This window comes from Mastigoproctus giganteus, chromosome 14 (assembly GCF_048544385.1).
Source record: "Mastigoproctus giganteus isolate SK-2022 chromosome 14, ASM4854438v1, whole genome shotgun sequence".
NCBI classification, from domain to species: Eukaryota; Metazoa; Arthropoda; class Arachnida; order Uropygi; family Thelyphonidae; genus Mastigoproctus; species Mastigoproctus giganteus.
The window spans coordinates 25,401,656-25,427,554 of record NC_143588.1 but is presented as its reverse complement, the minus strand read 5'-3'; the positions used below and the strand labels follow the sequence as shown (position 1 = coordinate 25,427,554).

The window sequence follows — 25,899 nt, the reverse complement described above, 5'->3', positions numbered from 1 at the left end:
CATAGTTATTTATCACTCAGGAAGACCCTCCACTATGCAGCAACTGTCAAACTCAACTCACAGTAAACCACTTGATCATTGAATGCCCATTATATCTGAGAGAACGAAAAACAGCTTTCTCTTCACATCTATCTTCCTCTAATAAACTTACCTTACAACAGATTCTTGGAGACCGACGAGATATTAATGATGTTTTTACCTTCCTCAAATTGATAAACAAATATCACCTGATCTGAATCCTTTTATTTAATATAACAATCATGTACCAAATAAGACTGAAATAGGTGCATTATGGCCTTAGTAGCCCTTGCACCAATAAATCCAACAAACAACAACAGATGTCATTTCATTTTTCTAGCTACCATTGGTAGCCTACCAATGAAAAGAAAAATATAAAATTTAATAGTCTGAATGATTAGAATACTAGAGAAGAGATTTTTCGTTACAGTGCAATAAATTAATGATTAATTAAATTCAAAATTTTTTCATAAACTACGAAAATCCAGGCGCTGATGTAACAACAGGAATTAATTTTATCTTAATATAATTTCAACAATATACGATATACGCGTATTTCGTAAGTCTGCACAGCAGGAGAACCTTTGTAAGTACAAAGTAACAAATACGATTCTATTGCTCCGATGAGTGGTAGCACAGCCGCGCAGGGCCTATGTAGCATAGTATGTATATAGTATGCAGTGTAGTAATGAAAATAAGCGAATATAAACATACTATCAGGTTTTACCGCCGATTATAAACTTGTACGTAATTAAAATTGCACATATGAAACCAAACTTGGTGTCATTAGAAAAAAGTGTAAAGTTGGGGTTTTGAGGGGTCCTTAAGAAGTCGGGGCGCAGGGCGCGCATGCCCCGTGCGCCCACCGTTAAATCCGCCTCTGCCTCTCAGTGATTTATCAAACATTATCCTGTAGAGTTAGCGAGTTCATAAGCCCACTGTATAAGGCAATTGTATGGCCACATTTGGAATAGTGTGGGGACCTCAAGTGGACACGTGTGGAGACCTCATCTGAAAAAAGACATTGAGCTTCTTGAAAGGGTTCAAAGACAGGAAAATTGCGTAGTGAGATCAGCAAAGGGCGACCATACAAGAAAAGACTCCAATTATGTGGGCTACACAGATTGGCAACCAGACACCTCAGAGGTGACCTGATTGAGAATTTTAAGGCCCTGAAAGGGAGGGGGGGGGAATAGTAAAATGAATAATGGTTTAATTTTCACTGTTTTATAAAAAGTATATACAGCAAAATAACAGGTGCATTATAGTCAAAGTTATAGTCATTGAAACAAATAGTCTGATTTACTTATCTCTACTGATGGCTAAAATTAAGTCAACTGTTGGGTATACTGCAATCTTCCCAGATAGTAGGATATCTGAAAAGGTTTCCACTGAATGCAGCATATGCACAGAATAGTTGTATGCTATAGAGTTAGTCTTAGACCACATTAAAACCCAAAATTGCCAAAGATGCATGATGTGCGCACACACTCTGTTATAGGCCTCATCAACTTTAAGGTATAATCCTCATCCCATTCTGTTCCAGGTTCAATAGATGCTACATTCTCCTTCCAAATGTTCATCTGTTTCTGCTAAATCCCAATCCACATTGGGATCATGGCTAATGAGCTGGAAGATGTTCTGCACAACCCCCAGAACACTTGCAGCCTTTTCTGTTAGTCCCCTATATAGACTACAGGTAGGTAATACACTATAAATTACCTCCCAGTGGCAACAGTCGATTGTTGCCACTGTGACATCTGTTCAAGTGGCACAGATGTCGCAGTGGATGAGTGAGCTATATCAGGTTAAAGTAATCAAACACTGGCAGTCTAGTCTACACAGGAACCATAGAGAAAAAAGTTGTTCTTGCTTGCCACTGCATAGGACACAGTCATCTTAAACACTTTTCTGCAGAGGACTGTTGACCTTCCTATGTGTGCGAGAACTGACACCATTTTAACAATTTGTTGTATTTTATAAAAATTAGCATTACCATTAGTAGAGGCATATGATGCAAGAAAGCAAGCTTATTCGGCATCAGCCAAAAAAAAAAAAAAAAAAAACACACCACTCCCATTTCACCCCTCCGTTCGTTCAAAATACCTGTCCATTTGAGCCTTAAATTTGTTTAGGCTATCAACTTCAGCAACAAGTGATGGAAGTCGGTTCCACCAACCAACCACCCGCTGGCCAAAGGCAAATTTCCGCACATCCATCCGACATCCGTCCTTCCTCAATTTGAATTTATGCCCTCTGAGGTGATTATTCTGAGCAAGATGAAGAAGCCCATTGGCATTGAGCATGCTAAAACCATTCAAAGCCTTATATACCTCTATCAGATCACCTCGCCGGTGCCTAGTCTCCAGACTCTGTAATTTGCAAAACTTAAGCCTTTCTTCGTAAGAGCAACCCTTTGTTCCATTCACTAATCTTGTTGCCCTTCTCTGTACCCGTTCCAGCAGCTCTACATCCTTCTTGAAATGAGGCCTCCAGACCTGTATACAGTACTCAAGATGTGGCCTAACCATTGCCTTATACAAGGGAATAATCACCTCCTTATCCCTGCTAGAAAAATTCCTGTATATCATTGACAAGACACCATGAGCTACTCTTACAGCTCGTCTGCACTGCTCAGAGAACTTCATATCTGCCGGCACAATTACCCCCAGATCCTTTTCATTCTCCACCACTGTCAGTGTAGAACCGCAAAGTTGATATGTTGCTCTGTGGTTACTGTTTCCCATATGTAGTACTTTACATTTGTCAATGTTAAACTTCATTTGCCACCTCTCAGCCCATCTGTTCAACCTTTCCAGATCCTGTTGCAGCAACATAGCGTCAGTAGTGTCCTTAACAACCCTGCCAACCTTTGTATCATCTGCAAACTTGGACATTAAACTTGATATACCATCATCAATATCATTCATAAACACCGAAAACAACAACGGACCCAACACTGAACCCTGAGGAACTCCACTAATAACATTAGTCCACGTTGAGCAGTGTCCATTGATTACCACTCTCTGTCTTCTGCCACTCAACCATCCCCTTATCCATAGCAGCAATTTGCCTCCAATGCCACACTGCTCCAATTTGTGCAGCAGTCTTCCATGTGCAACAGTATCAAAAGCCTTTCTAAGATCCAAATATATAATATCAAAGTTATTCCCTGCATCCAGTTCTTTTGTGACTACATCATAGTATCCAATCAAATTGGTCAGGCAAGACCTGCCCTTAACAAAACCATGCTGCATCTGAGCTATAACTGAATTCTTGTCTAGATGATCCTGCTGTGCTTCTTTAACCAGTGCCTCCATTAATTTACCTGGAACAGATGTTAAACTAACAGGTCTATAATTACTTGTGTCAGCCTTTGATCCTCCTTTGTGAATTGGGGTTACATTTGCACATCTCCAGTCTATGGGTACCTCCCCTGAGTCCAAAGAAGCTCTCATAATTATGGCTAGGGGTTTGCTTACTTCCTTTGCTGCCTCCTTTAATATAACTGGATAGATCCCATCCACCCCATTTTTTATGTTTATCCTTAACAATCTCTCCTCCACTTTCCTCTCAGTTATTACAAAATCATCTAGCTCACTGCCAATTAGAATTAGTAGAGGCATTTGATGCAAGAAAGCAAGCTTATGCAGCATCAGCCAAAAAAAAAAAAAAAAAAAACCCACTTCCACTTCACCCCTCTGTTCGTTCAAAATACCTGTCCAGCTGAGCCTTAAACTTATTTAGGCTATCAACCTCCACCACAAGAGATGGAAGTCTGTTCCACCAACCAACCACCCGCTGGCTAAAGTCAAATTTCCGCACGTCTATCCTACATCTGTCTTTCCTCAATTTGAATTTATGCCCTCTCAGGTGATTTTTCTGAGCTAGAGGAAGAATCCCATCAGCATTGAGCATGCTTAAACCATTCAAGGCTTTATACACCTCTATAAGATCACCTCGCTGGTGCCTAGTCTCCAGACACTGTAATTTGCAAAACTTAAGCCTTTCTTCGTAAGAGCACCCCTTTGTTCCATTCACTAATCTTGTTGCCCTTCTCTGTACTCGTTCCAGCAGCTCTACATCCTTCTTGAAATGAGGCCTGCAGACCTGTATACAGTACTCTAGGTGTGGCCTGACCATTGCCTTATACAATGGAATAATCACCTCCTTATCCCTGCTGGAAAAATTCCTGTATATCATTGACAATACTCAATGAGCTACTCTTGCAGCCCGTCTGCACTGCTCAGAGAATTTCATATCTGCCTGCACAACCACCCCTAAGTCCCTTTCATTCTCTACCACTGTCAGTGTAGTACCACAGAGTTGATACGTTGCTCTGGGGTTGCTGTTTCCCATGTGTAGTACTTTACATTTCTCAATGTTAAACTTCATTTGCCACCTCTCAGCCCATCTGCTCAACCTTTCCAGATCCTGTTGCAGCAGCATAGTGTCAGTAGTGTCCTTGACAACCCTGCCAACCTTTGTATCGTCTGCAAACTTGGACATTAAGCTTGATATACCATCATCAGTATCATTTATAAATACAGAAAACAATAATGGACCCAACACTGAGCCCTGAGGGTCACCACTTAATAACATTAGTCCACGATGAGCAGTGTCCATTGATTACCACTCTCTGTCTTCTCCCCCTCAACCACCCCTTTATCCATAGCAGCAATTTGCCTCCAATGTCACACTGCTCCAATTTGTGTAGCAGTCTTCCATGTGCAACAGTATCAAAAGGCTTTCTAAGATCCAAGTATATAATATCAAAGTTATTCCCTGCATCCAGTTCTTTTGTGACTGCATCATAGTATCCAATCAAGTTGGTCAGGCAAGACTTCCCCTTAACAAAACCATGCTGTGTCTGAGCTATAACTGAAGTTTTGTCTAAATGATCCTGCAGTGCTTCTTTAACCAGTGCCTCCATTAATTTTCCTGGAACAGAAGTTAAGCTCATAGGTCTATAATTACTTGTGTCAGCCTTTGATCCTCCTTTGTGAATTGGGGTCACATTTGCACATTTCCAGTCTATGGGTACCTCCCCTGAGTCCAAGGAAGCTCTCAATGTTTACTTTACCTACGTCATTCTCCTTCCTGAATAACTCCTCATGCGTGAATGTAGATGCAAAATACTCGTTTAGATTGTTAGCCAACTGAGCAGGATCCTCAACTGTTGAACCATCAATATCCAGTGGACCAATCTGATTCATCCCTTTCCTTCTTGAGTTTGAATAAGTAAAGAACTCTTTTCTGTTTTTCTTTGCATTCTTTGCGAAGGATTTTTCGTAGTCTGCCTTTGCCTGCCTAATCTCCTTTGTGACTTGGTTACAGACCAACTTATATCTATCATAGGCTTCCATGTCACCCATTAATTTGTACGTATTCCATGCATTTTTTTCTTCTCTGCCACATGTCTCATTAGTTCATCTGATAACCATTTAGGCCTAAACCTTGAACAATATTTCTTAGTTGGTATGTAAAGCCTGGTAGCTTCCAAGATTAGTTCCTTGAATGCTTCCCATTTTGAGTTTGCTGTTGGTAACATCATCAGTTGGTCCCACTGTATAGAATTGAAATACTGTCTCAGACCATCATAGTCACCTTTACGAAAACAAAAACCCTTCCCTTTACCTCTGATGGTAGTTACCTCCTTGAGTAAATCCCACTTCAACACACTGTGATCACTGCCACCTAGTGGTTCATTTATCTGCAGATTCTTAATGCATGAAGAATCACTACTGATAATCAGATCAAGAGTATTGCTCCCTCTTGTTGCCGCACAAACATGCTGATGTAGAAAACAATCATCCAATAAATCCACAAAAGCCTTGCTAGTGTGTGAGTGACCAACCCACAAATTCCAGTCAATATCTGGGAAATTAAAATCCCCCATTATAAGACTCTCTGATTTACTGGCCCACTCTATTTCCCTGTACAATATCTTATTATGCTCATCAGAGTCATTAGGCCTATAGCACACTCCTACTCTCAATTTTGATTTCCCTATGCTTATGTCACACCAAACTGACTCGACACTGCCCTGTCCATCGATGTCGACTGGCTTCACTTCCTTGGATTTTATGTGTTTCTTAACTAATGGCATAACCCCTCCTCCCCTCCTGTCCTGTCTATCCTTTCTATACATAGTGTATTCCCCAAATTCCAGTTCCGCATTCCTTATATCTGTGTGACACCACGTCTCTGATATGCCAACAATATCTGCCTTTGATGTTTTGAGCAATACCTCAAATTCATCAAATTTATTTACCAAACTCCTAGCGTGTACACGCAGGTATACATGCACCTGTTTCTATTCCTAGCTACCCTAACACAACCCATGTGTTTACTTGTACCGCAATGACTCCCAGCAGTCTCTGAAATATCCTGCATCTTGTTTTTCAGACTTCTGCTCATTTCAATAGAAGCAGTGCAAGAATCACTTCCACCTCTGCCAGTGGCTACTGTTAATTTATTAGTCCTTGTATCCCCCCCAACTAGCAGTTTTCCGACCCTCCTAACATTGCCTCGACAGCATCAGCAAAAATTCTTGCACCCTTTCTATTTAAGTGTATCCCATCCCTGTAGAAGCAATCTCTCCTGTTAACAAGTACAGTCCAGGCTGAAAAAAATTCTACCCCTTGAGCCTTGCAAAATCCCTCCAAGGCCGAATTGATCGACAAGGCTCTCATCATATACTCCCTCCTATCGCGTCTGGGCAGAATTGCAGACACTTTCAAATTCAACCCTAATTCATGGCTTTTTTTTTCAACAGTGACCTGTACGTGCTAAGTAATTCCACCGGTCTCCTACTCCTTGTTTTACAAATATCCTTGTTTTACCAATGAACATGATTTATCTTTTATCGATTTTAGCAATCTGACTAATTCCCAATACACCCAGTCAGATTTGTTGGGGCTGCTGTTTTTAGCTATGTTTTAATGACCATGGGGCAGCTGTTTTAACTATTTAAAATCATGAAACTTATTTACTACCATTTAGCATATGCCTTTTATACCTATTTATATTTAATTTATTTTATTAAATATAAATAGCTATAAATTAAATTATTTAATTTATATTAAATATGCAAAAGGTATATAATAGGTTCATAATATAAAAGGTTTATAATCTACAGAAAATGAAGTCTAATGTCAACAGGTCATTTTCTCAACCTTTTGAGAAGATGACCCATGCATGGCACTAAGTACTATGGATTCTAATACCTCTTGTGCTTCAAATTTTCATTAAAAAAATGTTTTAAATTTATTTATATACTGTTGTGCTCTATTTTTATCTTTACACATTATAAATATCTTTTGGCGTAGTGACCCACTACATAGGTCACTGAAATCTTTCTTCTCTCTTTTTTTTTTTTTTTTTAAGACATGGTTTTGGGGCATTATAGCTTCAGTTGCTGATATGCCACTAAAATCCAAAACCAACTAACCCTCAAAAATTTGAAATTTTCAGAAATTCTGAACTTTTTGAATATTAGGTGACTATATAAGGGTAGAAGAAAAATGGGCTTAGCAGGAGCTGCCAAAATTATCTTCCACTAATAATTTTCAAACATCAATTTTTTTCTGTTTTTTTTATTATTTATTTTTTTTATTTTCTTAACTATGTCATTGTTACTATGTATTTTCAACATATAAAATCATTCTTCAAAACCTTCTATCACATTAGTAAGTTAGTAAATTTAGTTGTTAAAGTGATTTGATTGCTGAAATTGTATCACACTATTTATACTTTATATTAAAATTATTATACAAATTATTAGACAGCATTTGAACCAGAAACCTTTATATCTTAAGTAGGCAAGTAAATTACCCACCAGACCAATCCAGCAGTACTGGTTGACAATTTGTCTTAATACTGGCAACTTTCATTCTGTAGAGTTTACAGAATGTGCTATGTTATCTGCAGGGATGCCAGATTTGTGAGGTTTTGCTGTATTTGATTTTAAGTTTGGTCTGCTTTCCTGTATACTTGCATTGAAGAAATTATTTACCTCTGATTTGTATTTTGTCTGTGCAATATGTAATCTGCTAGGAATGGAAGCTGTGCCCAATAAACATGTTATATTTATGCACAGTTACATTACATATTACATCTGCATTTGCCAATGATGCACATGATTTCCCTTCTTTTATATTTCTTTATTTTTCCTTTATTATTGTTCCATTATATTCTGTATCCTTTAAGTTGCAACTAATTTTCTCAAGATTTAAATGGGGAATGCAATCCTAGTGAATAGTGGCTTTAAGCAGCAAAAATCCTATCTAGTACAAATTTCAGTATTTGCTTTCTGTTTAGTGACTATCATTTTATTACAGCACCTTGAACTGTAAGTAAAACACTGTTATAAAAAATAAAATAAGTAAAACACTTATCAGCAAACATAGAAACATTGCATATATTGAATTAAATAAAATTTAATTTACAAATATTAATTGAATTAAATTTAAATGTAAACTAAACTTCCATTGAGCATATTGAATTAATAAAATCTACAGCTCTTCCTATGTGTTCTGAATATTCTTATCTCAACTTTTTTTATATAGTATCCATATTAAAAACACTATATACAAAGTAGCAGTTAAATTCATTGCAAGATAAAATTATATTCCACAAATTAATCTGAAAGTCTTGAACAACTTTGAATTACAAAGCAGTTGTATAATTTAGTCTTTATTAGTATTAATGTTTTTAGAAAAACGTATTCTCATAATCAATTTGTGTTATTTATAAATTTGAAAAAATTAGTTTTGCTTTATGAATACTTTTTCCTTTAAAATGAACAATTTATTATTTTACATATTATTTTTATTTATCAATTACAGCTCCTCATAGTCCTCAACGTAAAAGATTATCACTTCGCATGAAAAGCTTTTCCTTAGATAGTCCAGAATCCAGTGAACATGTTCACCGGCGGCACCATCACTTAGGACAGCCATCTTCTCATAGCAGTTCTCATAGCCAATGTAATATCTCATTTCATAAGTAATGTACTTAACTTGTGTATAGTTTTATTAATAATACTGATCTGCATATCTGAAAAGAAATTTTCATTGTTTTTATTTGAATTCATCGGTTTCCATAATTCTCCAATACTGAATTCAGAAACACTATAAATTTTGTTTTGTCACATCATGGATTTCCTCTAATTAAGAAATGTGTTTTCAGTATTGGTTTTATTCATTATATTATGATTCTTAGAGGGGAACAGTATTCTGTGTTTATCAGACACTCAGTCTAAAACACTGATGGATCCAATATCTTTCTATTACAGAAGATTTAGGAGGTCTGGTTGGCCTGCCTCCCTAAAATCCACTCATGCACACCTTCCCCATGGTAAGCCCTGTTACATCTCTTAGGTGGCAACGAACATGTAGAGTGGTTCTCTTCAAGATGCCTGGTCAGTGTGAAGAGGAAAAGACCAAACCCTCCAGCACATGACAGCATGACGAAACAAATGGCTCTCAGTCCCCAGCAGCTCTCATACCCATTCTTACGGCAGTGAGAGGATCGGAGTGGAAGCAGAGGGTGCTAAGAATCTCTGGGTACGACCAGGCTGCCATGCACAGAAACTGAACTTGGCCTGTTACAACATAAGATCGCTCGTCAGTGAAGACAGGATATTAGAGCTGGAAAAGGAATTAGAAAATGTGAATTAGAATATCATCAATTTGGCTGAAGCAAGAAGAAGAAATGAATCACTTATAAGTTTATCAAGTGGAAATCTGCTGTACACCATTGGAAACAGTGAAAGGAGTGAAGGTGGAGTTCGCTCTCTGGTCCATAAAGATATAAAAAACAACATTTTAGAATTCAAAAGTACATCACCAAGAGTGTCAAGACTAATACTCAGGATTTCTAAGAGGTACAAGCTAAAGGTTATAATTATTTATGCACCAACATCGAGCCATGATGATGAAGAGGTTGAAGAAATGTACACCGAAATTGGGTAACTCAGAAAAAAAAAGACAAAACAGTGCAGAAAGGAGAACTATAGTAAATTTTGGGATTGGTGAAAGAAATGACAGAGGTGAAAGACTTGTGGAATTTGCAGAATCTCAAGGATTTTCAGTAATGAACACTTTTTTCAAGAAAAGGGTGAAGAGGAAGTGGACATGGAAGAGTCCAAATGGATTAACAACTGATGAAATCGACTTCATCCTCACTAACAGAAGATATATCGTGAATGATGTTACCGTCCTAAACAAGGTAAATGTTGAAAGTGATCACAGAATGGTAAGATGCACACTTCATATAGATGTAAGAAAAGAAAGCAATAAACTGACTTGAGTAAATAATACAAAGGTCTTTGAGATAACAGAAGAGGAGAAAAAGCAGTATGTGACATGAGTAATTATAGATCTCTTAGCTTAACTTCTGTTCCAGAAAAAATAATGGAATCACTGGTTAAAGAAATATTGCAGATCATCTAGACAAGACTATAGTTATGGTTCAGACACAGCATGGGTTTGTTAAGGGGAAGTCTTGTCTGACCAATTTGATTCGATACTACGATGTAATCACAAAGAAACTGGATACAAAAAATAATTTTGATATCATATGCTTGGATTTTAGGAAAGCTTTTGGTACCGTTGCACATGGAAGACTACTGTTTAAATTGGAGCAGCATGGCATTAAGGGCAAGTTGCTGCTATAAGTAGAGGTTGAGTGAGAGAAGACAGAGAATGTTAATCACTGGACATTGCTCTTTGTGAACTCACACCCAACAATGGGCCCAACACCCAGAGTTCGGTGTTGGGCCCATTGTTGTTTTTTATATTTATCAATGATATTGATGAAGGTATATCAGGCTTAATGTTCAAGTATGCAGACAATACAAAGGTTGGCAGGGTTTTTTGTTGATAGTATGCTACTGCAACAGGATCTAGAAAAGTTGGGCAGATGAGTTGAGGTGGCAACTGAAGTTTAATATTGATAAATGCAAAATAGTGCATATGGATAGCAGTAACCCCAGCATGACATACTGTGTGGTACTACACTCAGGGTAGTGGAGAATGACAAAGATCTGCGGGTAATAGTGCAATGTAGTTTTCTGAGCAGTGCAGACAGGCAGCTAGAGCAGCTCATCAGGTCTTATCAATGATATACAGGAATAAGGAAGTGATTACCCTTTGTATAAGGCAGTGGTCAGGCCACACCTTCAGTACTGTATTATTCGCGTCTAGAGGCCTCAGTTTAGGAAGGATGTAGAGCTGGTGGAACGAGTACAGAGAAGGGCAATTAGACTAGTGAGGGGAACAAAGGGTTATTCTTACCAAGAAAGGCTTAAGTTCTACTAATTGCAGCATCTGGAGACTAGGCATCTACACGATGGTCTATTTGAGGTGTATAAAGCCTTGAATGATTTGAACAAGCTCAGTGCTCATGGGATTCTTCCTATTGCTCAGATTTTGCACCTGAGGAGGCATAATTTCAAATTGAGGAAAGGCAGTAAATTTGCTTTCCCCAGTTCATGGTTGATTGCTGGAACAAACTTCCATCAGTCATTGAAGAAGTTGATAGCCTAAATAATTTAAGGAAGAAGTCTACAAATGTTTGGAATGAATAGATGGGTGAAATGGGAAGGTTTTTTTTTTTTTTTTTTGCTGATGCTATATAAGCTTGCTTTCTTGCATCATATGCCTGTACTAATGCTAACATATTTTGACTCCATTTTCCCTGGTATCTTCTTTCCATTTGAGAAGTATCCTGGTGAAATCTTTCACTGTGTTCATCAGAGAGTGCTCCCAAGTTTTTAGTTTAAAAAAATTCTAAATGGGAATGCATGTTGCATCTCACCTCTCTGTACACTAAAATTAGCTCCACAATTTCACTATAATTTTGTGATTTCACATTTTCATTTCCTAAAAAGTTCTGGCAAACGTTTTCAAATGCATTACAGGCACTTATTTCTGTAGAATTTAATTTTATAGTGAATTCTTATAAAATCACTGTGGAATTGCTCATCACCGTGGAATTGCAGTTCGATTTGAGGACTCACAAAAATTCCTTCTTTTATCTGATTCAAGGAAACTTTTGTCTCAAATTAGGAAATCCTCCTTTTTTTTGTCTATTGCTTTCAAAATTTTTTTATAAAGCCTAACTTGATATGCAATGAAGGTAAATGGACATTGGACTTATTCACCAAAGGAGGATATGCTACATTTTTCACACCTACTGTAGTTTCTGAACAGCTTGGCCATTTTTTTTTTTTTTTTTTTTACCCTGTAGCTTTGCTCGGCTGTCCCACTCACATAAAAAGCAGCAGTATTTAGTGTCACTGTCAGCAGTATTAAACACAGTCAGCAAAGCTACCACTTTTAGGTTATCACAGATATTTCATTTGTATTCTTGGTAGAATATTTTTTGCAAAAGAACCTGCAGGTTCTCATACATTTTCTTCATGTGAACTGCATGGACTAATGGTATAGATGGATACTTATTTCCATAATGGAGTAAAACTGCTTTCAAACTGACCTTCTATTAATCAATGTAAAGCTCCACTGCTTGGGGACATGCTCCAGATGTAACTCTTTCTAATTCCTGGACATTTTTACAATAAACTACAGCACCATCCATGGAGTAATAGGTCATTATGATAGATTGCCTCTTCCTATAAAAAGACACCATGACACCATTTTCACAAATTCCACTACTGAAGCCATGGCCATAGTAATTGAGCCTTGATTTTGGAGAGGTCCAAATCTCTGACCAAATCATTCAATTATGCCTGAGTGATTAGATCGGGGCTTTGCAGAATCAAGAGTTGAAAAGTCTGGATCTGCACCTTCTGGAGACTCCTTTTCTGATCCTGAATCAGAGTCAAGTCCATAAGTTTCTGGTGGCTTTGTGTCATCATGGAACAGGACCAGGGTATGTCTGCCAGGGGCAAAGGTTGATGACGTTGTAGAGCGGATATCATCTTTCAAGGGCACAAAAGGTGATATAGTTGTACACGTTGGCACTAATGATATTAAGAGTAGGAGACCGGCAGAATTACTCAACAAGTACAGGTCACTGTTGAAAAAAAGCCGAGAATTAGGGTTGAATTTGAAAGTGTCTGCAATTCTGCCCAGACACGATAGGAGGGAGTATATGATGAGAGCCTTGTCGATCAATTCGGCCCTGGAAAGATTGTGCAAGGCTCAAGGGGTAGAATTTTTTTCAGCCTGGACTGTACTTGTTAACAATCAGAAGAGATTGCTTCTACAGGGATGGGATACACTTAAATAGAAAGGGTGCAAGAATATTTGCTGATGCTATCGAGGCAGTGTTAGGTGGGTCGGAAAACTGCTAGCTTGGGGGGATACAAAGACTAATAGTTTAACAGTAACCGCAGGCAGAGGTGAAGGTGATTCTTGCACAACTTCTATTAGAATAAGAAGCGACCTGGAGCGAGGGGTGTTGGGGGTTTCAGGGACGGATGGCAGTCATCCTGGAATAGTTGGGTATATGGGATGTGTTAGGGTAACAAGGAATAGGCATAGGAGCATGTATGCTTGCATGTATACCAATGCTAGAAGTATAGTAAATAAATTTGATGAATTTGAAGTGTTGGTCAGGACATCAAAGGCGGATATTGTTGGGATAGCAGAGACGTGGTGTCACAAAGATATAAGGAATGCAGAACTGGAATTTGGGGAGTACAATGTGTACAGAAAGGATAGACAGGACAGAAAGGGAGGAGGTGTTATGCTGTTAATTAAGAAAAACATAAAATCAAAAGAAGTGCATCCAGTTGATATAGATGGACAGTGCACTGTTGAGTCAGTTTGGTGTGACATAAGCACTGCAAAAGCAAAAATAAGAGTAGGAGTGTGTTATAGGCCTAATGACTCGAATGAGTACAATGAACAATTGTACAGAGAAATAGAGTGGGCCAGTAAATCAGAATGTCTTATAATGGGGGATTTTAACTTCCCAGATATTGACTGGAACTTGTGGGTTGGTCACTCACACACTAGTCAGACTTTTGTGGATTTATTGGATGATTGTTTTCTGCAGCAGCATGTTCGAGAGGCAACCAGAGAAAGTAATACTCTTGATCTGGTTATCAGCAGTGATCATTCGTGTATTAAGAATTTGCAGATAAAGGAACCACTAGGTGGCAGTGATCACAGTGTGCTGAAGTGGGATTTACTCAAAGAGGTAACTACCGTCAGGGGTAAAGGAAAGGGTTTTTGCTTCCGTAAAGGGGAGTACAGTGGTCTCAGACAGTTTTTAAATTCTGTACAGTGGGATCGACTGACGATGTTACAAACAGTAAATTCTAAGTGGGAAGCATTCAAGGAATTAATCGTGGAAGCTACTAGACTTTTCATACCGATGAAGAAATATTGTTCAAGGTTTAGGCCTAAATGGTTATCAAATGAACTAATGAGACTCGTGACAGAGAAGAAAAATGCATGGGATGCATATAAATTATCAGGCGACGCAGAAGCCTGTAGCAGATATAAGCTAGTCTGTAATCAGGTCACAAAGGAGGTTCGGCAGGCAAAGGCGGATTACGAGAAATCTTTGGCAGAAGATGCTAAGAAAAACAGCAAGGATTTCTTTACTTATATAAACTCTAAAAGGAAGGGGCTGAATATGATTGGTCCACTTGACATCGATGGTTCGACTGTTGATGATCCTGCTCAGATAGCAAACAAACTGAATGAGTATTTTGCATCTACATTCACACGTGAGGAATCATTACAGTTTGAAAATGGAAGAAGGTCATCAAATTGTAGCAGTGTGCTTAATGATTTTGTAATAACTGAGAGCAAAGTGGAGGAGAAATTGTTGAAGTTAAACATAAGAAAGGCACCTGGGGCGGATGGGATCTATCCAGTTATATTAAAGGAGGCGGCAAAGCAACTAAGCAAACCCTTAGCCATAATTATGAGAGCATCCTTGGATTCAGGGGAGGTTCCCACGGACTGGAGATGTGCAAATGTATCCCCAATTCACAAAGGAGGTTCGAAGGGTGACAGGAATAATTACAGACCAGTTAGTTTAACTTCTGTTCCGGGTAAAATAATGGAGTCACTGGTTAAAGATGCATTGCAGGATCATCTAGACAAGACTGCAGCAATAATTCAGACACAGCATGGGTTTGTTAAGGGAAAGTCTTGTCTGACAAATTTGATTGGTTATTATGATGTGGTCACAAAGGAACTGGATGCAAAAAATAATTTTGATATCATATACTTGGATTTCAGGAAAGCTTTTGACACTGTTGCGCATGGAAGACTACTGTACAAATTGGAGCAGAATGGTATTAAGGGTAAGTTGCTACAATGGATAAAAGGATGGTTAAGTGGGAGAAGACAGAGGGTGGTAATCAATGGGTGCTGCTCTTCGTGGACTAATGTTATTAGTGGAGTCCCACAGGGTTCGGTGTTGGGTCCACTGTTGTTTTGTATATTTATCAATGATATTGATGAAGGTATATCAGGCTTAATGTCGAAGTTTGCAGATGACACGAAGGTTGGCAGGGTTGTTAATGACAGTAATGGCAGTGTGCTACTGCAACAGGATCTAGATAATTTGGGCAGATGGGCTAAGAAGTGGCAACTGAAATTTAACCTTGACAAATGCAAAGTACTGCATATGGGTAGAAGTAACCCCAGAGAAACGTACCAACTGTGTGGTACTACACTTAAGGTGGTAGAAAATGAAAAAGACCTGGGAGTAATTGTGCAGTCAGATATGAAGTTTTCTGAGCAATGTAGACAGGCTGCTAGGGCAGGTCATGGGGTTTTGTCAATGATATATAGGAATTTTGCTAGCAGGGAAAAGGAGGTGATTGTCCCTCTGTATAAGGCAATGGTCAGGCCACGCCTTGAGTACTGCGTACAGGTCTGGAGGCCTCATTTTAGGAAGGATGTAGATTTGCTTGAGCGTGTACAGAGAAGAGCAACACGATTGGTGAGGGGAATGAAGGGATCCTCTTACCAAGAGAGGCTTAAGTTCTGCAAATTGCAGTGGCTGGAGACTAGGCACCTGCGCGGTGATCTGATTGAGGTCCATAAGGCCTTGAATGGGTTGAGCACGCTGAATTCTGATGGGATCCTCCCACTTGTTCAGAATACGAACCTACGGGGACATAAGTTCAAATTAAGAAAGGATAGATGTAGAATAGATGTGCGGAAATTTGCCTTTAGCCAGCGGGTGGTTAATTGCTGGAACAAACTTCCATCTGTCGTTGTGGAAGTTGATAGGTTAAATAAATTTAAGGAGGAACTGGACAGGCAATTGGAGGGTATGGTGTGATTTTTTTTTTTTTTTTTTTGGCTGATGCTGCATAAGCTCCTACACTTGCTTTCTTGCATCAAGTGCCACTACTACTACTACTACTATCATGAGGAACTGGCCTTAGAACAGAAGATATGGTGGGATACTCTGTTATGCTTGGATTTCCTAGAAAAACCATAAATATTGGTCGTGCAAAAATAACAATCGTTTATGTGGTCACAAGGTTCCTGCCATATCACCAGAACAGCAAAAGGCATCAATTTGTGACTACATCTAAGCCAGCCTGTTAATGTCCTTGAACATGAGCTACAGGAAATCTTTGGAGCCCATACTTCATCTTGATCTCCGACCTTGCATCCAAAATACAGTTCATAAGCTTTTCTCACAAGCTGTGACAGTTGGCTTCTGCTGCAATTTTAATACCAGTTCTCTGCAAATGTAGCAAAAGTTATCTGGCTTATTTCTGTAAGAACGCAACATATTCCATGTGCGGTTGAGGTATGCACACATAAGAAAGCAATTAAGAAACTATAGATTTTTTTTTTCTAATTTAAACACTGTTCACTTTGTTCATCACTCACTCTCTGAAGCACATACACTTTTTGAAATACAAAAATGCTTGCTTGTTGCGGAACCCACTCATATATATATACCAGTAGAGAGAACTCCGTTGAAAGTTCTGGAACCTTCCAGAAGCATACTGACCTTTCTCCCACATGTAAGAGTTCTCTAGAATGTACTAGAACATTCTCAAATGATGTAGAAAGCTCCTGAATGCTCTAGAAATTTCCCGATTATTCTAGAATAAAAACAAAATTAGATAAAATAGATGGAAAAGGTGATTAAACCAACTACAGGGGTCTTGGCTATCGGTCATTAACCTACAATATTTGAAAACTGAGGGCGATTAAAAAATTTTTAAGCACCTATCTGAGTTTTTGAACATATTTCCTATGAAAATCTGTCAAAATTGTTCCAGGGAGGAAATTGATGCCAACCAGTGTTATAGGCCTATTACACTTAGCAGCTGCTTAGGCATGATAAAATGGTTAATAACAGACTGATTTAGTTTCTGGAATCCAGTAATCTCCTAAGTCTGCAACATATGATAAAAGCATTATAAAAATATTTTTAATGCCTTCATTAGAAACTAACACTTACTTATGGTTTCCTTTGACACAGAATTTGATACAACTTGGAGATATGGCATACTACATGAATTTTGGTTGTGAAGACATCTACCAAATTTATTCAAATTTCTTGAGCAATAGAACTTTTTTAAAGTTTGCACTTGTAATACCTTGTCTGAAACATTTGTTCAAGAACAGGGAGTCCCTCTGGGCTCAGTCCTTAGCAGTACCATCTTTGCAATCAGAATAAATTCTGTGACTAGATCTATACTCCACATGCTGGTGACATTTTGCATCATTCACAAGATATATGCACAACAGAGAGCAATTACAGAGAACAAAAAATAAAATAGATACTGTATATCGTTCAAAAATAATGATTATCGTATCTCTGTTCAAAAGACTACTGCAATCCATTTTTGTAGAAAATGTCAGATGCATCTCAATCCACACATAACCCCGGAACTCTCAAAGAATCCCCATAAAACGTAACAAACTAATCTTTGGAAAACTGTACATAGGTACAGTTTGCCTAAAGAAAATCAATATCCTAAGAGCTGTATCTGCCATGTCATGAGGAGTTGATTGGTACCCCCTTCTGCATTCTTTTGAGCTCTAATTAGATTAAAACTGGACCATGATGCCCCACACCTATGCTTTATCTAGAGCCAATGTCCTCAAATACCTTGATCCTATCCATCATAAATGACATAAGAATTTCATTAGGTGCCTATCATATATCACCAGTTTATAGCTTATATACAGAAGCATTTGAACTTCCACGTGCTCATCACCAAGAAATTAATAATTTAATAATACTCTCTCTGGTTGCCTCTCGAACATGCTGCTGTAGAAAACAGTTGTCCAATAAATCCAAAAAAGCCTTGCTAGTGTGCGAGTGACCAATCCACAAGTTCCAGTCAATATCTGGAAAGTTAAAATCCCCCATTATAAGACATTCTGATTTACTGGCCCACTCTATTTCTCTGCACAATTGCTTATTATACTCATCAGATTCATTAGGCCTATATCACACACCTACTCTCATTTTTCCTTTCCGAGTGCTTATGTCGCACCAAACAGACTCAACATTGCGCAAGTATACATGCACCTGTTTCTACTCTTAGTTACCCTAACACAGCCCATGTATTTATTTGTTCTACTATGACTCCCAACAGTCCTGGAAGTCTCCATTGCCTTGCTTTCCATGCTGCTGTTCATTCTAATAGAAGCAGTGCAAGAATCACTTTTGCCTCTGCCTGCGGCCACTGTTAATCTTTGTCTGTGTATCCCCTCAAGCTAGCAGTTTTCTGACCCACCTAACACTGCCTCGATAGCATCAGAAAATATTCTTGCTCCCTTTCTATTTAAGTGTACCCCCATCCTTGTAGAAGCAGTCTCTCCTGTCAACAAGCACAGACCAGGCTGAAAAAAAAATTCTACCCCTTGAGCCTTGCACAATCTCTCCAGGGCTGAACTGATCGACAATGCTCTCATCATATACTACCTTCTATCATGTCTGGGCAGATATGATAGGAGAAAGCATCTCTTACTCTTAATGTCATTAGTTCCAATGTGTACAACAATATCACCTCTTGTGGCCTTAAAAGATGATATCTGCTCTACAATGTCATCAACTTTTGCCCCTGGCACACATACCCTGGTCCTGTTCCACCTGACACCTCCGTAGCCAGGTAGACAGAGCAGCAGGGCATAGCACACGCTTCTTGATTAGACCGGGGTTCGAGCCCGTGACCACCAAATATGGAGGATGCGGAAAGGTCAGGGAATGACCACCGCATATCCCCAGAGCATATCCCCAGATATGCATATCCCGCATATCCGCATATCCCCTTAGTTGCTAATGTTCCTAAAAAAAAAAAACCCAAATAAATGTTCCACCTATCTTTCTTGTGTAGTATATTCCCCATCTCCCTGACAATAGTCACCAACAATAACTAGTTCCTGGGACCAGCACATTCTGCTTTGGGGATTGCCTGATGCATATGAGTGAGCTCTGCCATTGAGCTGAGCAGCTGAGAGTTTGATGGGCCCCTCATATTAATTTCTTTGAGGGCATTTACCCTACACCTCAAGCGCTCGTAGACGCCCATCAGAATGCTGAGTTAGTGCCTAATTTCTTTACACTCTAGGCATCTAGCATACACAAAGAATCCTCCTTGGCTAGATCAGGTCCTGTTTTAGAACGATCAGCAAACATTTCACATTTCGCACATTTTTTGAGACTGTGATGTGTTGGTTGGAGAATCTCCCTTCGTTTCTCCGCCGAGTCACAGCACTCTCACCAATCCGTGATCTCTAAAACTGGCTGTCATCAATTTTTTCCCAAATCAGTAGTCCCAGCAGAAATTTATTGGATTATTGTCAGGAAAAAAAAAAAAAAAAGGAAAATTTAAAATCAAATAAATCTATAGTTCTCATTTGATTGTGCTTATCACAAAGTATGCAGTGGTGCTCATCATTAAAATATAGCAATATTTTAGTCATTGATACATAGTAATTAAGATACAGTGTAGCTGTAGGAATGTTTGTGGAGGAATCATTTAAACGATGTACTGTAACTGCCCTTCACTTTTGCTGCTCGTGTTTATTTGTTGGTTATGATTTGTAGTATGCCAAATTTGTCAACAAAATACAGAATAATATATTTTATTTATGTGTTAATATACTCATACTGTAACGTTTGTTTGTGTCTGAAAATTGGGTTGAACTCTGTAAGATGTGTTTAGAAGTCCAGATATTGTCCATTATGTTTTGCATTTTCTGTTATTTTACATTTCGATTTCCTTTTTAGTTACTCTTTTTTTTTTTTTTTTAAGTTTGCATTATTCAGTTATTCAAAATAAGGAACATCTCATTACGGGTTAGTACCATTTTCGTGCCCCCCACTGCAATTTGCTAAAGTCCATCATTTCTGTCTCGCTTTAAAAAACAGTCCTGTCTGTTATGAAAATACGAAAGTAGAATTAATTTCAATTTTGCCCCTTTTATTGAAGTCAATATTATTTTCCTTTAGCACTATTATTTCTCATAAGATAATAACAGTAACTTCAACAAGCTATGGTTGGGCTACTCAGTCATGTTACTGGCGTAGTTCACATGGTGTTCACTGACTTTTATTGTCTTAGATGATTAACATTTTTAGTGAATTTAAATTTTATTGATTTTGGAATGCAACAACAAAATGTCTATTATGGTGCTATTGAGCAATTTTTTTTTTTTTTTTTTATATAGTGAATAAAATATTTGGACTGCTGAGATGATGCAGTTTGACTTTGCTAGCAGGGATAAGGAGGTGATTATCCCTTTGTATAAGGCAATGGTCAGGCCAAACTTTGAGTACTGCATACAGGTCTGGAGGCCTCATTTTAGGAAGGATTGAGTTGCTGGGACAAGTACAGAGAATGGTAATGAGATTGAGGGGAAAAGGGGTGCTCTAACCAAGAAAGGTAAGAGCATCTGTGAAGTGATCTGATTGAGGTGTATAAGGCTTTGAATGGTTTGAGTAAGCTCAGTGCTGATGGGATTCTTCCTTTTGCTCAGGTTGTGCTTGAGGGAGCATAAATTCAAATTGATGAATTATGGTTGAAAATTAGGTGTGCGGGGGGTGGGTCTACATTTAGTCAGCAAGTGGTTGATTGCTGGAACAAACTTCCATATGTTTTTTGGAAGTTGATTGTTTAAATAAATTCAAGGAAGAACTGGACAAACTTTTGGAGTAAATGGCTGGATGAAATGGGAAGTTTTTTTTTTTTTTTTTTTTGACTAATGCTGTATAAGTTTGCTTTCTTGCATTATGTACCTCTACTAATGCTAACTACAAAAGCAAGATATCATGCTATAAAGAAGTGACTTCTGTTGTTTCTACAGAATTGTTTACCACATTAATTCCAGGCAGTGGTTGCAGGGGACCTGACAGGAATATTATGAAAAAAAATTACCTTAAAAAAAATAACTCATGTTATAGAATATAATGTTTCGGTATAACATTATATTTATAATACATCACTAAATTTACACATATCTAATTTTAAAATAAAAAAATAGAAAGGATGCAAGAATATCTGCTGATGCTATCAAAGCAGTGTTAGGTGGGTTGTTGTTGTTATTTGGTTTTTAGGAGCATTAGCAACTAAGGCCATATTACTCCGGGGATATGCAGTGGTCATTCCCTGACCTTTCCGTATTTGGTGGTCACGGGCTCGAACCCCAGTCTAATCAAGGAGCGTGTGCTACGCACTGTTGCTCCTACCCACCTGTTACGTGGGTTGGAAAACTGCTACCTTGGGAGGATTCACAGACTAATAGATGAACAGTAGCTGCAGGCAGAAGCGAAAGTAATTCTTGCACTGTTTCTATTGGAATGAGCAGCAGCCTGGAAAGCAAGGTGCTGGGGATTTCTAGAACTGCTGGGAGTCATTATGGAACAAGTAAATATGTGGGCTGTATTCAGATAACTAAGAGTAAGAACAGGTGCATGTATACCAATGCTAGGAGTATAGTAAATAAATTTGATGAATTTGAATGTTGGCTATGTAATGCGTGTCATCAGAGATAAGTTGTTCATTTCCACATCTTATTGGTCCTATTTTTGTCACAAGTATACATCTGTGGGGATATTAATTGGGGGCAGTTGTATAAAACATGGGACCAATCCTAATCAGCACCACAGGTACATTTTGGGTCTTGTGTGAAGCCAAGTTGACATAGTTTTGCACTCAGGGAGCTATGCCCTGTTAACAGAAATGTAGCATATAAGCCTGGTGCCTATCAGGATGGAGGTTTAGGGAGACTAGGGTTACCTGTGGCATGAACCTCCTAGTGATATCCCTGTTATCTGACTGGTACCATCTACCTTACCATTGTTGGTATAGACAGGTCAGTATTTTCTTTTTTTTTCTTTTCCTGTTTAGGATCAGCTGTTAGTTCTATGTTGATCCCTGTGATGTCACTGGGGATATCTGCCTTCTAAGCCTATAGTTGAGGTCGCTTCAAATTATTTCCAAATCTAATGGCAGCGCACCAGCCAGAACCTGTAGGGGTGCTGACCATGCAGCATGCTCTGGTAATTGTAAGTAAGATGATATGTAGGATGGATCATAGTTTAGCTGTATTGTTGATTAGTAACATTCTAGGGAACCAGATGCCAGCTCCATAAATAATTACTGGGAACCTTATAAATGAGGACTAAAGTCTTCCTTTTTAAACCCTAGTCTTCTCTACTTATTCTGGCAATTATGCCAGTATACCGTAAATTTTTTATAAATGACCTGGTCTTGGCGCATTATAGCCTTAGTAGCTAATGCGCCAATAAAACCAAACCAAATGCCAGTATACCTATCACTTTTTGCCAACATCTCTTTTTAGTTCTGTTGTTAGGGCTATTGTTTTTCCTGAAATCTTTATCAGAGGTGATATTCTTAATTTGCCTTTTAATAGGATGGATTTAGCTTTTGTACTAGAAATTACCAGCTTATGGGTTTGTCCTCAGTTCTGTAGAAGGTTCAGGGCATGATTTGCGTGGTCTACCAGAGCCCTTCTGGTATTACCCTTCATGAGGAGAACAAGGTCATCTGCAAAGACTACCTTGTGCTAGTGTCAGCCTCCAGGAACTCGTCCACCACCTGGTTCCAAAAACACTGAACCCTGAGGGCAACCACAGGTAACATTTCTCTGTATAGATTGAAATATAGTTTGCACCGCTGTTTTCCCATTATTAAGATAATTGTTGATACAGTTATATGGGTTCTGTGGAATACCAGCTTGCCATATTATCCTGAGGATGCTGGGCCACCATAAGGTATCAAAGGCACCAGCAAAATCAGTTGAAAAATCCAGCTTAAGGTTTCCTGGGTGGTTTGACCTACACTCATTAGTTTGTTCATTGCATCCTCAGTTGAACATCCAAATTTGAAGCCAAACATTATCCGACTGAAGTTTTGCATTCGGTGCTGGACCAAGGTATTTCCGCACCCTAGACAGAATGATTTTTCAGTGCCCTTCACTAAGGATATATATATTTTTGCGTCACTATTCTTCTGTTTTTGGCACCCTTAAAGAATGGTGTCCCAGGCAAGGGCCCTGCTAGCCCATACCTTAATCCGGCACTATTTGCATTCAGATAATGTGCTTTTAAATGTATACTATGAGCCTTTCCAATATTTTTCCCAGAATTGGTAACAAGGCAATTGGCCTCTATGATTTAGAATCATTTGGAGGTTTTCTGAATTCTTTAAGATTAATCTCAGGTTTGCCAGGTATGGTGGGAAATATACTTTTGCTTAGACAGTTATTAATTAAATAGTTGGAGTAGATGTTGAGACTGTCTGGCAAGAATTTATATCATATCTAGTTTGACTAAATCGTGGTCAGAGAATTTCTTTTCCTTGGTTCTCTTAAGAGCAGTTGTTCTACTATTGTGAAGAGGGATTCTATATCTGCAGATACATAGGCCTCTTTCTCATTGCAGATGTTGGTTTGTTCATGAGTGACAGAAGGGACACACAGGATAGGAAGGTTGGAAGGGTTATGCTATTAGTTAGGAAACAAAATCTAAGGCAGTGCATCCAGTTGACATGGGTGGCCAGTGCAATGTTGAGTTCGTTTGGTATGACATAAGCATTGGGAAAGCAAAAATGAGAGTAGGAGTGTGTTATAAGCCTAACGACTCTGATGAGTACAACGAAAACTGTACAGAGAAATGGAGTGGGCCAGTAAATCAGAAGTCTTTATAATGGAGAATTTTAACTTGAGCAAATATTGACTGGAACTTGTGGATTGGTCACTCTCACACTAGGAAGACTTTTGTAGATTGACTGGACAACTTTTTTGTATGGCAGAAGCATGTTCGAGAGGCGACTCTTGATCACCGCTGATAATCAGATCAATACTCTTCATCTGATTATCAGCAGTGATTATTAAATTTTAAGAATATGCAGATGAAAGAATCATTAGGAGGCAATGATTATATAATGTACTGATGAGGGAATTTTTAAAGACATGACTACCACCAGGAGCAAAGTGAAGAGTTTTGCTTTTGTAAAGGTGACAATGGTGGTCTCAGACAGCTTTTAAATTCTATACAGTGGGACTAGCTGATGATGTTACCAACAGCAAATTCTGAATAGCAATAAGGAATTAATCTTGGAAGCTACTAGGCATTTCATCATCATCAGCCATTTTCAATCCACTGCAGAATAAAGGCATCTCCTGCAACTTTCCAGTTCCTTCTGTTTTGTGCAATAGCCATCCATTTCCTACCCACAAACTCATTAATTTCATCTGTCCATCTCTGTTGTCGTCATCCAGGTTTTATTCTAGCTCCTCTTGGGTACCATTCTATTATTTTCTTAGTCCATCTGTCATCATGTCTTCGAGCTATGTGTCCTGCCTGACCATTTTAGTTCTTTAGTTTTGATAAGAATGTCCTTTACTTGAGTTTGCTGCCTAATCCCTGTGTTTCTCTTCTTATCTAACAGTCTGATTCCCAATATAATTCATTCCATTCTTTGCTGTGTAATTCTCACTTCTTTTCCATTCTTTTGGTGAGTGCTCAAGTTTCACTTCCATAAGTCATGGTGGGTAGTATACATTGGTTCATTATTTTGCGTTTCAGACAATTGGGATATTGCTCCTCAATATGTGACCATATTTCCTGAATGCTTTCCATCCAAAATTTATTCTTCTCTTGACTTCCAGCTATTTATTAATATTACAGCTAATGACTTGTCTCAGATAAGTATATGACTCCACCTTTTTAATTACTGCTCCTTCAATCATTATATCCCTTTCTATGGCAACTGAATGAGTATTTTGCATCTACATTCACACGAGGAGTTAAGGTTTGGAAATGGCAGAAGGTTATCAAATTGTAGTAGGGTGCTTAATGATTTTGTAATGACTGACAGCAAAGTGGAGGAGAAATTGTTGAAGTTAAACATAAGAAAGACACCTGGGGTGGATGGGATCTATCCAGTTATATTAAAGGAGGCGGCAAAGCAACTAAGCAAACCCTTAGCCATAATTATGAGAGCATCCTTGGACTCAGGGGAGGTCCCCACGGACTGGAGATGTGCAAATGTATTCCCAATTCACAAAGGGTGGATCGAAGCGTGACATGAGTTATTACAGACCAGTTAGTTTAACTTCTGTTCCAGATAAAATAATGGAGTCACTGGTTAAAGATGCATTGCAGGATCATCTAGACAAGACAGCAATAATTCAGACACAGCATGGGTTTGTTAAGGGAAAGTCTTTTCTGACAAATCTGATAGGATATTATGATGTGCTTACAAAGAAACTGGATGCAAAAAATAATTTTGATATCATATATTTGGATTTCAGGAAAGCTTTTGACACTGTTGCGCATCGAAGACTATTGTACAAATTGGAGCAGGATGGTACTAAGGGTAAGTTGCTAGAATGGATAAAAGGATGGTTGAGTGGGAGAAGACAGAGGGTGGTAATC

The 25,899-nt window shown here is 38.5% G+C and overlaps 1 protein-coding gene across 2 annotated transcripts in view; it reads left to right on the top strand.

Annotated features, from left to right (window-relative positions):
* Stacl (SH3 and cysteine-rich domain-containing protein) overlaps positions 1–25,899 on the top strand; it is an 876,542-nt gene that overhangs the window by 756,894 nt on the left and 93,749 nt on the right. For both annotated transcript variants that reach the window (XM_090388808.1, XM_090388807.1), the window contains one exon: positions 8,868–9,008. In XM_090388808.1, the coding sequence (XP_090244934.1) occupies positions 8,868–9,008 (141 nt within the window). The remainder of the gene's footprint in view (positions 1–8,867; positions 9,009–25,899) is intronic.